We start from the raw sequence: 15,204 nt of genomic DNA, 5'->3' as shown, positions 1-15,204 counted from the left end.
TTCAAAAGGGGCATTATAAACTTCCTTATCTTTTTTTAGACTGCTTGAATAGTACAACAGTAGGATGGTTGTTATGTTTTTGCAAAATACAGGCCAGGGCTAAATTAAGCACCTTGTGGTGATGAAGCTCCATATGTGCTGCAAAAGGATCCAGAAGGACAGGCTGTGCAAAGTGAGTGGGAGTGTGCGCCTGTCTGATTGTTGAAAGTCCCTAAAGGACAAGGTTGAGGCAGTGCTGTTCCAACAGGACAATAGTGACCTACACAGTTGATATGGAGTTGATTTACCTGCCGAGAGGCAATGTTTAATGATCTGACTCATACTCGACTCCTGCTCACCGAGTGGGCAGATGGCGGGCTCCGAGGTGGCTGAAGAGGAACACATCATTCCTCTGGGGCATAGGATGCACTCGGCGGCTCCGGAAGAAGGGCTGTAAGAGCCGGGCTCGCACGGCAGCGCTCTGGCTGAGCCGACAGGACAGCCGTGGCCGGCGGGGCAACGGTAGCCATGGGAACCGTCGGAAGGGGCGGGACTAGAACTGCCGCCAAGGCAAACGTATCTGTTTGTAAAAGCAGAGACGACAGCATTATTGTGGGTTGTTAAAATTTTTCCATAAAAACTATTTTGTTTAAATTGTCATCATATGAGGACTACTTCTCCAAAAACGGATCATGTACAAAATCTGGACAAAACCAGATTTCTCTAATAAGATGACATTGATTTACACCATAACTTCTTTATCCTGACATCATCAAAAAAAGGTCATATATCTCAAAGAACCAAGAAGAGTGCTTCCATTTAACGTTTGCGGTTTACTGAGAGGCTACACAGACATGCATATTTCATAATATAGCAATTCCACCGCACACCAAGAATTGAACAATTTCAAGTTATCCATTTACGGCACTTAAGCTTTTGATTTGAACGGTGTTTTTTCTTCATAAACACTTGAATACTGAACATGTAAGAAAATATGAATTCCAACCTTCCTGTCTTTGTTCTTCTGAGTTCCTTTGGTTACCTTATTTGTCTGGAACTGTACTTTCATAGAAATATGAGTAGCCAACTGAGAGCACTTTGCATAACATAAGCATTTGACAGCAAATACTCGGCAATCTTTTCAAGAGAACTGAAAAGAGCAAAGCGAATGCCTCCCTTTGACAGTTACATAAAGGTGAGGAAAAAAAAAAACACTCTTAATTACATACTAAGGCTTCAAAAATAGATGGATATTATTGCACAAGTGACAAGAGTAAGCAGAAAATAGAACATTGAAATAATGTTTACCCAGCATGACACGGAAGAGCGTCAGAGAGTTGTGTATTTGCAGGTCTATCACAAAAATGTCCAGGGGGGCAAGGGGGACAATCTTCAACCGTCTTAAGACCTCGGGAGATGGATAGCGTGCCTGCCGGGCATGGAATTGGATTTTTTGTTCCGGCGGGGCAATAGTAGCCAGAAAGACAAAGATGGCTTCTGGCAGAATGACTCTGAAGAAGAGCAAAAGTAATTTAGTATGTATTGATACAGTGTAGCTACAAAATGGCCGTGCTTATTTAGAGTAATACGCACTGCCAGAATGACTTCCTGGAAATGGCTGATGATAGATGTGTTACAATAGTAATGTAATGAAATATGACATTTCTTGTCAGACCAAAGATGTAATTGGATTTGAATAGTAGGTTGTACAAATAGGAGAAACAAAATGCAATTTTGTAGAAATACTGTCATTTGGCTATGTTGTAAACAAATCTGACATTTCATTTGATTGGGCGAAAGCTAATGACATGAAGAGGTCATCACAGGGGAAAGTGAAAATCTGGAGATTAGATGTGTGTTTCGTTTCGGACACGGATTTTCATATTAAATGAAACGGGATGTAAATATCAAGAATTTGATAGGAGGTGAAGGCAAGGACATATAACTTGTTGGATCAACGTGTTATATTTTGTAGAAAAGAAAAACAACCTGATATTCAGAAGAGTTTTTGCTGGTGGATCCAGTGGGGCAATAATATCCGGCTTCACACAATCCTGTGGGATGCGAAAGACCAGGCTGAGAACAAAACAGTCCTAAAAAAAATAAAAAAATAAGCAAAATGTTATTTGATAACATCGATTTTATATACCAACAATCCCCAAATGTGGACCAGTGCAAGACAAGTAGAAACTAAAACTTCTGAATTTTTTTTTTCTTCTTCAATGCAATCTTTGGGATTTCATCAGATTGCTCAAATGCTGTTAGCCAAAAATTACCAGCAGGACATGGAAGGCAAGCGTCAATACTTGAGGCTCCAAGTTGGTTCTGAACAGTACCGGTTGGACATGGTAAGCCCGTTCCTTGCGTCATTCCTAGCGGACAGTAATACCCAGCGAGACACAATGTGGGCTTCACAGTACCTTCAACTAAAATGCAGAAAATAACATTGTATTAGGTCACCTGGCGATTATTCCTAAGATTTTTTTTTTCCTACCGTCACAGTAGTATCCAACAGTACATTCAGTACAGTTGTTCAGGTGTGAGTTTCCTGTCATGGAGCTAAAAGTTCCTGCGGGACAGGGAACGGGCGCAGATGTTCCACGAGGGCAGAAGAAACCAGCCGGACACTGAGTCTGATCTGCCTTGCTCGAGCCCCACCCACAATAAAACCCGGACCAACAGTCGCCTACAGCACAACGTGAAGGATTTATTCATTGAAGGAGAAATTTATTGTAATCATCTCAAAAGTGTTCCAATTTGCTGTACCTGCTTTAAGCCCCTGTTTGCAGAAGCCACCAGGTGGACAAAGAGACCCAGTTGTGTTGTCAGTAGGGTTTGGAAGCGAGGCTCCCATCAAGCAAAGAAATCCATCTAGACACCATCCAGAAGGTTCTACCAAACCTTCAGACCCACAGAAGAGACCTGCAGGACAGGCTAAGCACTCACCTGTAAACACAAAGAAGTGACTGAGCTTGTTGATGATCATTTGAATCGGATGTGTCGGAGGACGGAAACATCTAAGACAGCATGGTGGTCCTTGAGGACCGGACTTGTGTTTCTGTGCAATTTACCTTCAGAGGTGAGACCCTGACTGGGCCCATATGTGCCTTTGGGGCAAGGAAGGGGTCGGCCATCTGGAGTCTCCCTGGGACAAAAGAACCCAGCAGGGCAGGGAAGAGGACTGGATAGTCCAGAAGAAGTCCCCCTAGTTGAGCTTAGCCTGAGAGCCTCACAATGGAAGCCGGAAGGACAGCGCCTACACTCAATCTGGCCTAACAGATCCTGGTAGAATCCTGGCAAGAGATGTGTCAGATGGTGGAAAAACATTTCCAATATATAAATCAAGTTGTGTGATTACCAGGCGGGCATGGCTGGCAGTCATCTTTGAATTTTCCTCCGGTTTCATTTCGGAATGAGCCAGTTGGGCACGGGGAGGGGACATTGCTACCCTCTGCACAGTAGTGCCCTGCTGGACACACACCTCCAGACACACTCGACATTGGTGCAGCCGTCTGTGATCCCTCCAGACAGTAGAACCCTGAAGCAAAAAGTGTTGAGCAAATGCTTTTCTCAAGGATTATGATGTAAAATGTGCCTGTCCTAATTAAGCCATTTCTATGCTGATACCAGCTAAGCAGGGTCCAGATACTGCTGAGAGGCCCGTCTCTGAGCAGTAGAAGCCCGGACTGCAAGTACGACACTGTGATTGATCCATCAGCCCGCTCTGCTCGCTGTCATGTTAAATTAAAACAGCAGAGAGAAGAAATAAAAAAAGTGGATTAATATATTAATTCATATTTTTGATGCGTTGTTTTTTTAACTCATTCCAATTATACTAAATAAATGAATAAATTGATTTATTTTTTGATTGGATCATTGATGTTATAATTTTTTGTTTTGAAACTAATTAAGTCTTCAGATTTGCTACACAGAGAAAAGTTTTATTATCAGATATTATTTTCTATAATTTTACTGATGTATTTCAGTTTGAATAATACATAAGGAATAACCAAGGTGTTTTTTTAATATAAAAATTAGGTGAGAATTGCCCTTCTGAAAAGTACGATGCCTCATTTTTATTGAATTTGCATAATATAATAGGTTTCACTTTTTAAATTGAACTCCTGGAATAAACCAACTTTTCCATAATATTTTAATTTATTGAGATCCACCTGGGGTTCATCAAAATTATGAAGCAGATGTTATTCATGAGTCTGAAAGCCTTGCAAATTGTAAATGCTTATACACCGCATGGCAGATTATGAACCTGAATGTTCCTTTGGGGCATGGTTGTGGTACCAAAGTCCCAGCAGAGCAAAAAAATCCAGCAGGACACGAAAAGCCAGTCACGTTGTCCGTTGGGGACGGTTCAGATGCTCCCCCAACACAAACAAACCCCGCGGCACACAAGCCACTGGGAAAAGTACTCCCTACAGAAAAAAGCATGTAATACATTGCTTTCATCAATCATAGATCGAGAAAGTTTCAGCAGAAGTCTCAGTCTGGGGACACATTGCACCTGTTCCTCGGCAGTACATTCCAGGGTCACACGAAGAGCACTGCCACGCTTCCATCAAGCCTATCAGATTTCCGTAAGAGCCCGCCGGGCAGGGCTGTGGAGTTACCGATTCCCTCGGACAGTAAAAGCCTCTCTCGCAGAGAAGTGCAAAGGAAGTTCCTGATTTACACGAAATTTAGATTACATTTTTGCATTTAGATGACTGAGGAAAACCGTCTTCTAATTCGCCTTGAAACTAACCTTGACCTTGGCAGTAGAAACCGGCAGGGCAGGACTCACAGCTACCCCGGCCTTGACTGGGCTGGTAGCTACCTGGTTGGCACGGTATTGGTTCTGCACTGCCCTGAAGTGACCATAATGATTATATTAGAATAGATATTATATATTACCGTATTTTCCACACTATAAGGTGCACCTAAAAACCTCCAATTTTCTCAAAAGTGTGCCTTATAATCCGGTGCGCCTTATATATGGACCAATATGGATTCGTGGATGAGGACTGTGATATTAACGTTTGAGCAATGTTGAGTTATTGACATATTGTTATTGTTATCACTATTTTGAGTGTTACTATATTGTGATTACATTAACGTTTGAGCAACGTTGAGTTATTTATTCTATGCGCCTTATAATTCGGTGCGCCTTCTATATGAACAAAGTTTTAAAATGGGCCATTCATTGAAGGGGCGCCTTATAATCCGGTGCGCCTTATAGTGCGGAAAACACGGTAAGGATTGATAATGTCTATCAATACTGCATGATTAAAATTTAAAACCTCATTAAAACAAACCACATGAGAACAACCTCCAGCAAGGACTTGACACAACAATTCCTCACATTATGTGACAGTGATGAGTGAAAATAGCTGCAAGACTCGGGACACTGGTTGTCTGACCTTCTCACAGTAGTGTCCCAGTGGGCAGACATGCTGTTGCGGCCTCTCCGAGTTCTGTCCCGGCGGACAGTAGTAACCGTCTGCACACTGGCCACTTGGCTCACTCGAGCCTCTCTGATGACAGTAATGACCCGCAGGACAGTGCTGACACGATTCCGCTGAGGACCCACCAACAGAGTCTGGAACGAATGTTATTAGAGAAGAGCTGTTTCCACCAATGTAATTGTGTCGTAGAACTGAGTGTAGGATTATCCACTAATGTTATAACCGAATTATCATATATAGTAGTTTCAGTCTTTTGGAATCAAGTCGCAGTTTCTAATACGTGACAACACAAAGGCGAAATTTGATACATTTCCAGCAATTTGCCGCAAGACAAGATTACAAGATTAAACTACTTTGTGACGGAAATCATTCACAAGTACCCGCAGGAGAGAATTTTCTTCTCTATTACTGAGCTGTAAAAGGCACACAGCAGTTCTTATAAGGATATCAACTAAGAGGATTAGGTGTTGCATTTCAATTACTTGCGATATTAAAATCTTACTTTGTATTGTTCCAAGCGGGCAGGCAAGAGGAAGCGCTGTTCCAAGAGGGCAGTAGTGGCCTGCTGGGCAGAGGGAGGCACGGGGGTCTTCAGAACCTCTCGGGCAGTAGTGTCCCGCAGCACAGGGGCCAGCTGGGGCTTCCAGACCTGCTTGGTTGCAGAAAGAACCCGTCTCACAAGGCTGCGGGTAGGCAGAGCCCACAGGACAATAAAAACCTGAAAAATAGAGGAAAAATATCCCTGAAATTTATCAAGAAGAATCTACAGGTCAAGTGAGGCTTATCTATGACTATGGACCCCTCATATTATAAGCTACAAAACAAACTGACAATTTGTTTTCATATCAGACTAGTGGAAACTTTTCAAATATTTTAAAAAGATGATTTTTAAAAGTTAAGACAATTTGCAATTTTAGTAAGATATAAATTTGATGCACAATTTGTCTTTGCGGGCCACATAAAATGATACGGCGGGCCGTATCTGGCCCCCAGGCCTTGAGTTTGACACCTACTGAATTTTTATGCAAGCCTAGGAGAATAACCACTTTGCTCCAAGAATTTTAAACTGCTCCTTACATCAGTTGCTTTTGTCAGCATGTCTCAATTCCTGTGTGGGGGAGTCCTGTTTTAAACAATGTTCCCGGGTTATTATAGAGAACTAATAAAAACATAAGGAAAAGACTTAAAAATCCAGGGGACCCAGAGGAAATCAGGAATATGTCATAGCAAAATTAAACATGAATATGTGTGTATGAGGGTGTGTAGAAAAGCCATGGAGTTGACGTTTGAGATTTACCCACCCTTGGGGCACATATCTCCCGTATAGGTGGCACATTTGCCATCGTGTAGACTCTTGAGGTGTAGCGGTGAGTGAGTAACAATAAATTGGGAATCTGAGCGGAGATCCTCTTTGACCCACTCGGAGTCTCCCTCTGTGACAGAACAGAATCAGCAAGAACAATGTCTGAGTTATGCTCAGTTTCCTTCACAAGCTGATTTAAACAGCTTTTTATTTGACTGATTAACTTCTTTTTACACTTGAATCAATTATATTTTACCGGTATTGCAGGAGTTGTGAAAGCACGACATGTTGTACATCCAGGACACATTGTTCATTTTTACGAGATACATTTCCTGAAGTATTTCATGAAGACAGCTGAGATGAAAGGAGTTGGCTCGAGGTGCTGGACTGCTTGCACCGATGGTACAAAAGAATCCAGCAGAACACAAACCTACAACAAAAAGAGGTTATGGTTACATTTTTAATTAGAAATTAATCAAAACAATTCATAAGATTGGAACGAAGCTAGTGTGATGCATTGCTCCATGACTGTTGGGACGGAAGGTGCAATCCCCTTACCTGTAGGCCGTGAAGCTCCGGGACCGAGACAGTATTTCCCAGGTGGGCAGGGGCGGCAGTGAGACATGGAGGAAGCGCCCTGCTCAGGAAGGAAGCTACCAACAAGGCAAGGTTGGGGTGAGTCACTACCAGAAGGGCAGAAGTGTCCGGGGGGACATATATCTCCGTGAGGCTGGGACACTGGGGACGACGCCGTGGACTCGTGTAAACAAAAATATCCTGTGGTAGAAAAAAAAAAAAATATATGTATATATATACATATATATATAATAAAAAAAATAGTTTTCAAGCTCTTTATTTTTTATTTTTTTAAGCTATTTATTTATAAATGATGGTTTTCCTCATTGAATTCCCTCTTAGATATTAGTATAATAAAATAAAATTCTTAATTTTATTTTAAATTAATTTCTTAATTTTATTTTAGAATTATGACAGAGCAAGAGCATCTGTGCTGGATTGACTATAAAATAAAAATCATGTGATTGTTTCTTATTCACAGCTCAGGCAAAGACACTCATTCAGAGATATTCCCTTCCCATGGGAGGGGGTGAGGCATCAGACGTGGGCTGCAGGCTCCAGACGGCTCAATGAGAACAGAGCTGTTGCAGAAGGCCCTTTGGCTTGCAGTCGCTGAAGGCCGTCCTACCGAGTGACAAACTGACAGTGCCAATTGGACAGGCAGACAAAACCGATGAACCCTCTGTGCAGTAAAAACCTGAACAAAATGCTCTCATCCCATAAACTCCTCTTCTGTTTTCACAAAAGGGAGGGTGCAGATAACTATTCTGCATATCTATGGAATAGCTGTTGCATGCAGATTGTCCAGATAAAGATTGAAAAGCTCCTGAGCCACAGATGGATGGTTTAGCACTGCCATATGGACATGCGTGGCCGGGCGGGCACTCACATCCTGTGGCCAAATCAGATCAAAAAGCTCATCTGGTGTTTTCTTGTTTCTGTAATGTGCATTGTGACATGTGGAATCCTCCTCACTCATGAGTATAAAGTAATGGTCATGTCCTGTAGGTCAGTCACAACATGTGCTCGTGCATCAAACAACATGTATGGATTTACAAAATGGCCACATTGATTCACTTGGTTAAGCAGCCGGCCTACCACGATGACGCTTTTATTGGACTGCCATTTAGTTTTACAACCTCCTTCCAGGATTGGGAATACATTCCACTCATCTACTGTACCTTTGGGGCTTTACGACACTGTACGGCCACCTAAGGAGCTGATATAGTTAAAAGCAAGCTGTCATCCACAAACTAAATGTTCATTGGGGAATTGACAAGGGCTGAGAAAAATCATTTGGAATCAGCTTTCTCATACCAGTTCTGAATAATTAGATTTCTTAGCCACTTTGGTGACGTTGGCTTGATTCATTAGATTGACTCAAAAGTGAAAGGCCCTTTGTAAGTAATTCCAAGGGGGAAAGAAATAGGACAGCAGTGCAATTTCCCTGATGAAATTAAGTAAAAAATCAATGTGCATTAAAAAAAAAAGTTTAAAATGCAATATTTCAATTTGCTAGCATTTTCAACATTACCTGTGATATTGATAAAAGGTGATGCAGTTGCAGAGCCTTCTGTGCAGTAGAATCCAGGCTTGCAAGGTCCAGATGGGGATGAGAGGCCAGCTCGGGCACAGTAATGGCCAGCCAAGCAAAGCTGACACTCTTCCACAGATGTTGCGCCTTGAATAAACATTTTTTTTTAACGATCAAATCGATTACAGAAAGAGCGGCTGTGAATTGATTAACTGTACATAGTAGATTAACCTTGGTTTTATCCAACCATAAGAGATTTTATCACATAATAGATTCCGCGTATCAAATATGTTAGGAGGATACGCTGTTCAGAAAATGAATGGGTGGCTAATTGCTTTCAGATTATCTACATCGCACAACTTTCAATCACATGTAGCAGTCTAGTCAGGCAAATTTCCATATCAATAATTGTGTCTGATCACCTTCTATGGTGCTGAAAGTGCCGATAGGACATGCAAGCATAATGCTGGTGCCCTCTGGGCAGTAGAACCCTGCAGGGCACCGCCCACCAGTTGGGCCGTCCTCAGGCTGGGGAGAGACAGATCTGTGGATGCAGAGATAACTAGCCCAGAAGTGGAGGACAATTTGGGGTGGGTGATGAGGAAAAGGATAGTTGTGAAAGCACAAGAGACATTTAATTAGTGTGTCCATACAAAAAAAATCTAATTTTAAAGAGTAAAAGGAAAATAAATTTAAAAGTTAAATATAACTGAATTGTACTCAAGGCAGCAATTATATCAATTATCACTAGAGGGAGCCCATGCACCATTAAGTGCCTAGCCAGGCTCGATTAAATGACCCCCTAAAAATGGAGGGCTCCACAGTCCCAGCATTTTACTTTTCTAACAAACCTGTCAAACCATGACGAGATTTTAATCTGTTTTACCCAGGAGAGCAGAACCCACTGGGGGTTTCCAGTCCAGAGGAGGCACAGTACGCTCCAGGAGGACACAGTTCACAGCCCTGTTCAGAAGACAAGCCCGTATGGTCGCTGAAGGTGCCAGCTGGGCATGGGACACCAGACGGTGACCCTGAGCACAAACGGCATATCGATTGTATTGCTGGTCATCAGAGAAGACCATTGTTATCATGATTATACTCAGATAAAAATATTTGCCAAATAATGTCTGAGCTGTTTACTAATGCAACCATCTGCTTGCGGGGGACAAATACACAAAAAAAAAAATTCTATTTTTGTCAAAATGGCTGCCGTCCTACCTGGTGGGCAATAATGTCCTTTAGGACACAGCTTGAGAGTGTGAATCCCGGACATATTGCCCACGTTGTCATCCATGAAGCAGAAAAATCCTGCTGGGCATGAAACACACTCGGCCTGTGGAGAGACAATTTGCAAATTCATACTTTGGGGAAAATAGAACGACAATGAGCAGATGTTTACTACAATCAACAAACGTGAACCCTTGAGCCGCTCGCTTTGCGGGTAGAGTGTGAACTATAAACTTTCCGATGCTCCAACACTTTAAGGGAATTGTAACATTCACTGGAGTAAGCAATTAAAACATCTAACGACACCGTAAGGATTTTAAAAGGTTATATGCACTCACCTGCGAGATCCAATACAAAGACTGCCATAAAAATGGCGCTTTTACGACCTAATAATAATCCCCTTTGATTGAATCTGTCATGTAATTATAATTTAACAAGAGACTATTATTACTGTGTGTGTTTTTTGGTCCTGTTACGTGGCTACACCAGAACAAAAATTACTTGTCAATGTGATGTATTGCAGTTCCAACACCATTGTAAACTAGAACCACAATAATATACAAATTGTTTTTTTTTAAAATGCAATTCCCTGTGGCAAATTGTCAAAAAAAAAAAAGAAGAAATGCATTACAGCATATCAGAACAATCCCTGGTTACGGTGCGAACATGCCCCAAAGGTCTTGTAAGAACCATTGGTACTTTGATTGGATATGAAGTAAGTGCTACGATCCTCCAGCAATGCCGTAACATATATTATTGTTGCATAATTGTAATTGTTGCATACATAATTGCTGTATTACTGTGGAGCTAAGAGGGAAATAAAAAAAGTTCAACATCTCAGAGCCAAAAAACATATCGTAACTGGCTAATTCTTGCACTGGAGTTGAGCTTGCCCAAAAAATGTGTTTTGTGTTAGTTCAATCAAATAACATAAATGAAAGTGCAAATACATGCAGATGTACATAATGCAAATTTTGACTCCTATTACCTAGTAAGGTATGTTTTTTCCCACAGAAAAGTTATGACTCGAGTATTAGTCATCATCTTTCTTACCTGCCCAGGTAGATTTTGAAAGGTCCCTGGCAAGCAAGGTACTGGTTTGTGAGATCCAGGTGGACACCTATTTCCAGAAGGGCAAGGTATTGATGTATTGAGGCTAGGGCAGTAAAAGCCTGCTGAGCACATGAGAGAAGGTAAAGAGAGCCCTCCAGTGGTGCAAAGAAACCCTGCGAGGAGACGGGAGACATCCGTCAACGAAAAGACTAATTGTTGGAAAACGTGATTAACTAGTGCTGACCTGAGGGACACGGCAAGCAGTCAGATATTTGACTGTTCCCGGTTTGATTGCTGTAATGTCCCGCTGGACAAGATAATGGAGCCGAGGAACCCTGTGGACAATAATGGCCCTCAGGACAGCGGTCACCTGTCAAGCCATCATCAGCTGGTGTGGGCGACCAAGCCCCAGAGGTGCAATAATAACCAGCCTTACACTGGCCTGATGCGACAGCCAATCCAGGTGATGCACAAAACAAACCTACATAGGCAGAAAAAGGTTGAACCTTTACAGAAATGTCAATGACTTAATATGAAATGCAACTTTGTATCTGTCGTATCTAGCTAGCTAGATCAGGGGTGTCAAACTCTTTTTTTTTCGCGGGCCGGATTATACTCATAGCTTCTTTCGGAGGGCCATTATGACTGTCAACCCAAATCGATGTATGAGCACCTCATATTATATACAGTAAAAGCTACAAAACTAACTGACAAATAACTCATTTTCAAATCAGATGAGTAAAAACTGGTCAAATATTTTTAAAAAAAAGATATTCAAAGTGAAGACAATTTGCAATTCGAGTAATGACACACGAATTTGATGCACAATTTGTCTTCGCGGGCCACATAAAATGATGTGGCGGGCCGTATCTGGCCCCCGGGCCTTGAGTTTGTGATAGCGTACGAGCTAGCTATCTATCTAATGAAGGTGATTTTAAAACATAAAAGCAAACAAAAATAAAGAAAAAAAAGTGTGTGTGTTGACCTGGTGGACATGGTAGGCAGTCCTGGACCTTTGCCATCTGAGTGAAGGGATTGATGGACCCAGCTGGACATGGGTAGAGGAATTTGGACCATGTCCCAACTGGACAGTAATGACCCTTTGGACACTCATAGAAAGAACCGTTACTGTTTCCAGGACAGTAGAACCTATCCAGATAAAAATATTGAATTAAAAAGTAATGTGGAGCACAGATTTGTTCCATCATTAACAGTGTTCCCATTGCACAAACATCTATGTGTTTACGGTGACTGTGTGTCTTGCTTTAGCAGGTTTACCCTTGGGGACAGGCACTGCAGCTGGCTAGGCCGTCCTCCATGCTGATGGTTCCTCGGGGACAGAGCTGAGGAGCCGCGGAGCCCTCGGAACAGTAATAACCTAGTTGCATGTCCACCAGTGTCATGAAAGAGACGCACACTTAAGCACACAAACGCAGACGCTCGCAATCCGCAACGGACGCACTTCGATTTCCATTGTCGGCACAGCAGCTGTTCATGTTTAGCTAAACCTATTAACTTGAAGAAGAGCTTTGTTTACAAGCTGAGCAGGCTAGCACTGAGCTTATGTAAATTCAGAATGAAATTATAGTTTGCCTTTATGTTCACTATAGTGACATGCATAGAAAAGCTTGTTATCCCTTGTTGTCTGGGTAACAACATTATTCCTATTTGCCTAAACATTTTAAAACCGATTTTAACCGATTTTTAAAACGTGAGTGACCAGCTTTGTTTATATTATGTTCCAGGTGGTCATGGCAACCTTTGCTTGCTTCAAGTTTTCTCACGGTCTATCTCATGTTATCTGTGGCGAGATTTAGCTAGGACTGGTGACTCCCTAAGAATCAAAGATTTATTCTGTGATTTTTTATATTTGGCACACGTTTGTGTCGTCGGCAAAATCGAACAACGCTCCTTGCTGGGATCCACAGTTGGCTCTAGGTAAATGCTGTAAATAATACTGAATTAGATTTCTGTCAGCAAATAATTCCCTAATCCATCTTCAGGAGCAAAATGTCCAAATGAGCCCATTATTCATTCACTCTCAGTTTCGCTCTCTCAAACTGAACTAACCCTAAACTGAAGGCAGCATGCACGGTGGTATGAGTCATCCAGACTGACAAAAAATACAACCAGGAAAGAGGAACAGACGTAAAAGAAAATAACTGCTAGCTGACTAGAGAAGAAACTCTTATTGACTGCCAACCCAATTAATATCTTTGACGTCTATAACCGAACACATCCAAAGATAATGACTCGAGAAAATATTTCAGAAAAATCCAAGAATTAAGCCTTTGAAGACTTTGAGAACATTATTCTCCCCAGAGATGTCTCATTTGTGTTGATCACCTTTTGGGCACAATCCACCACCGTCTTCTCCAGAAGTTGGATCAGGCCGAAGCGCCCCCCCTGCGCAGAAAAAACCTTCCAAGCATTTTCCGGAAGGCGCCGAGAGGCCGACAGCGTCACAGTAGTAACTAGGGAGACAGGGCTCACAATCCTCCTGAGAGGAGACAAGTGGGTCACAAAAAAAAGGATGAAAAAGCGAGTGTACCTCATTTTAACATTCATAACGGATTAAATATTGATTGGCTGCCACAATGAAAACCGTTAATTACTATAAGTAATGTACGGACGTGGCGAGGCGCAGCTGGAGGATAGAAATTATTGATTTACCGTAACTGTAATGGAAAAGTGTGTATTACCACACAGCGACATAAATGAAAACATGATGCAATAATAAATTGTGTTTTGTTTGGATTTTGCAATTGCATGGGCAATAACTGCATTCGTGCATATGGGTCATTTGGAGTCCCATCCATCCATCCATCCATCCATCCATCCATCCATCCATCCATCCATCCATCCATCCATCCATCCATCCATCCATCCATCCATCCATCCATCCATCCATCCATCCATCCATCCATCCATCCATCCATCCATCCATCCATCCATCCATCCATCCATCCATCCATCCATCCATCACGACTCACCTGGGAGGCTAATTTGGTGAGGTTGGAGAAAGTACCACGAGGACACGGTCGAGGATGGATACTGGCCTGGGGACAATAATGGCCAACAGGACAAGGCCCCCCCTCCCCTGGTAAGAAGGAAAATCTTTTGACAAGCATCTCAAAACCATTGATGGAGATTCCTCGTCATATAAATGTCAAGCGAGTGGGCAGATTATAAACGAGCAGCACATCCTGCGTGCTTGTTTACCTGCAGCCGGCGAGTCGGGTCGAGGAACGGCGTTTCCACGTACGCAGTAATATCCTTCCTGACACGCTCCACTGACAGCTGTGCCATTTGTGGAGGAGCAGTAATGGCCTCCATCACACTGCTTGCACTGAGTGACAGACCAGTATCCCGGGTCAGGACCATATGTCCCTGATGGACAGCTTCTCAGGTCAAAGCCAGTTTTCTCAGGGCAGTAGAAGCCTGCAAAACAAATATTAGGACTTTAAGCATAGCAAAAAAAAAAAAAAGGAAATTTATGTGTATTGATAGAGGGAGAAATGTCATAAAGGCAAGTGCTGGGGTCCCTAGTTGTTGGACTGGAGGGAACAAAAACAACGTGTTCAGCTATTGATTGCAAAACAGTCCACTCAACCTTTCGCCCTGAGAAATGCACATTTCATCAGCCAACATGCAGTACGGGCATGTTGTCATCAGGAACAAGGTTTGTTGGCTGATGAAAAACTGTAGCCATCTTTGATTTACCTTGTGATAAATTTGGTCAGTGTGAGCAATTGAACTTGTATCAAACCTGGAGGACACGGTTGCAAGATGCCAGTCACGCAGTGCCAGCCTGGAGGACAAGGCTCACACTGAGTGACATGTGTGACGGCAGCATATGTCCCCGGATCACAAGGTATTGGTTCGCCCGTCCCTTCTGGGCAGTAAGAGCCTTCGGGGCAAGGTCCTCCTGTCATTCCATCAGTCGGGGTGGGTGTGACAGCTCCCCCGAGACAATAATACCTACATAAAAATCATAAAATGATGAGCACTATGCAAGACAAAAATAAATCTTGCCAGGCAGATTGCTGCTTCAATGTTAATTGACAAGCCAT

General features: G+C 42.4%; 1 protein-coding gene across 1 annotated transcript in view; it reads right to left on the bottom strand.

Moving 5' to 3' along the window:
- LOC148395402 (uncharacterized) overlaps positions 1-15,204 on the bottom strand; it is a 38,957-nt gene that overhangs the window by 12,198 nt on the left and 11,555 nt on the right. The window contains exons 34-63 of the mRNA XM_088381666.1: positions 14,901-15,112; positions 14,354-14,572; positions 14,125-14,231; positions 13,478-13,631; positions 12,410-12,509; positions 12,117-12,280; positions 11,376-11,612; positions 11,132-11,304; positions 10,070-10,184; positions 9,738-9,882; positions 9,274-9,413; positions 8,852-8,998; positions 7,300-7,518; positions 6,998-7,171; positions 6,740-6,871; positions 5,941-6,156; positions 5,394-5,572; positions 4,739-4,841; positions 4,499-4,657; positions 4,247-4,409; positions 3,607-3,710; positions 3,338-3,517; positions 3,051-3,272; positions 2,746-2,925; positions 2,474-2,665; positions 2,256-2,405; positions 1,969-2,072; positions 1,288-1,490; positions 339-559; positions 113-259 (exon numbers count right to left, since the gene is read on the bottom strand). Coding sequence (XP_088237792.1) covers positions 113-259; positions 339-559; positions 1,288-1,490; positions 1,969-2,072; positions 2,256-2,405; positions 2,474-2,665; positions 2,746-2,925; positions 3,051-3,272; positions 3,338-3,517; positions 3,607-3,710; positions 4,247-4,409; positions 4,499-4,657; positions 4,739-4,841; positions 5,394-5,572; positions 5,941-6,156; positions 6,740-6,871; positions 6,998-7,171; positions 7,300-7,518; positions 8,852-8,998; positions 9,274-9,413; positions 9,738-9,882; positions 10,070-10,184; positions 11,132-11,304; positions 11,376-11,612; positions 12,117-12,280; positions 12,410-12,509; positions 13,478-13,631; positions 14,125-14,231; positions 14,354-14,572; positions 14,901-15,112 — 4,961 coding nt within the window. The remainder of the gene's footprint in view (positions 1-112; positions 260-338; positions 560-1,287; positions 1,491-1,968; positions 2,073-2,255; positions 2,406-2,473; positions 2,666-2,745; positions 2,926-3,050; positions 3,273-3,337; positions 3,518-3,606; positions 3,711-4,246; positions 4,410-4,498; positions 4,658-4,738; positions 4,842-5,393; positions 5,573-5,940; positions 6,157-6,739; positions 6,872-6,997; positions 7,172-7,299; positions 7,519-8,851; positions 8,999-9,273; positions 9,414-9,737; positions 9,883-10,069; positions 10,185-11,131; positions 11,305-11,375; positions 11,613-12,116; positions 12,281-12,409; positions 12,510-13,477; positions 13,632-14,124; positions 14,232-14,353; positions 14,573-14,900; positions 15,113-15,204) is intronic.

Source organism: Syngnathus floridae, chromosome 7 (genome assembly GCF_059516105.1).
Source record: "Syngnathus floridae isolate MCC-2025c chromosome 7, RoL_Sflo_1.0, whole genome shotgun sequence".
NCBI lineage: Eukaryota > Metazoa > Chordata > Actinopteri > Syngnathiformes > Syngnathidae > Syngnathus > Syngnathus floridae.
This window is presented reverse-complemented; position numbering and strand designations above follow the sequence as displayed.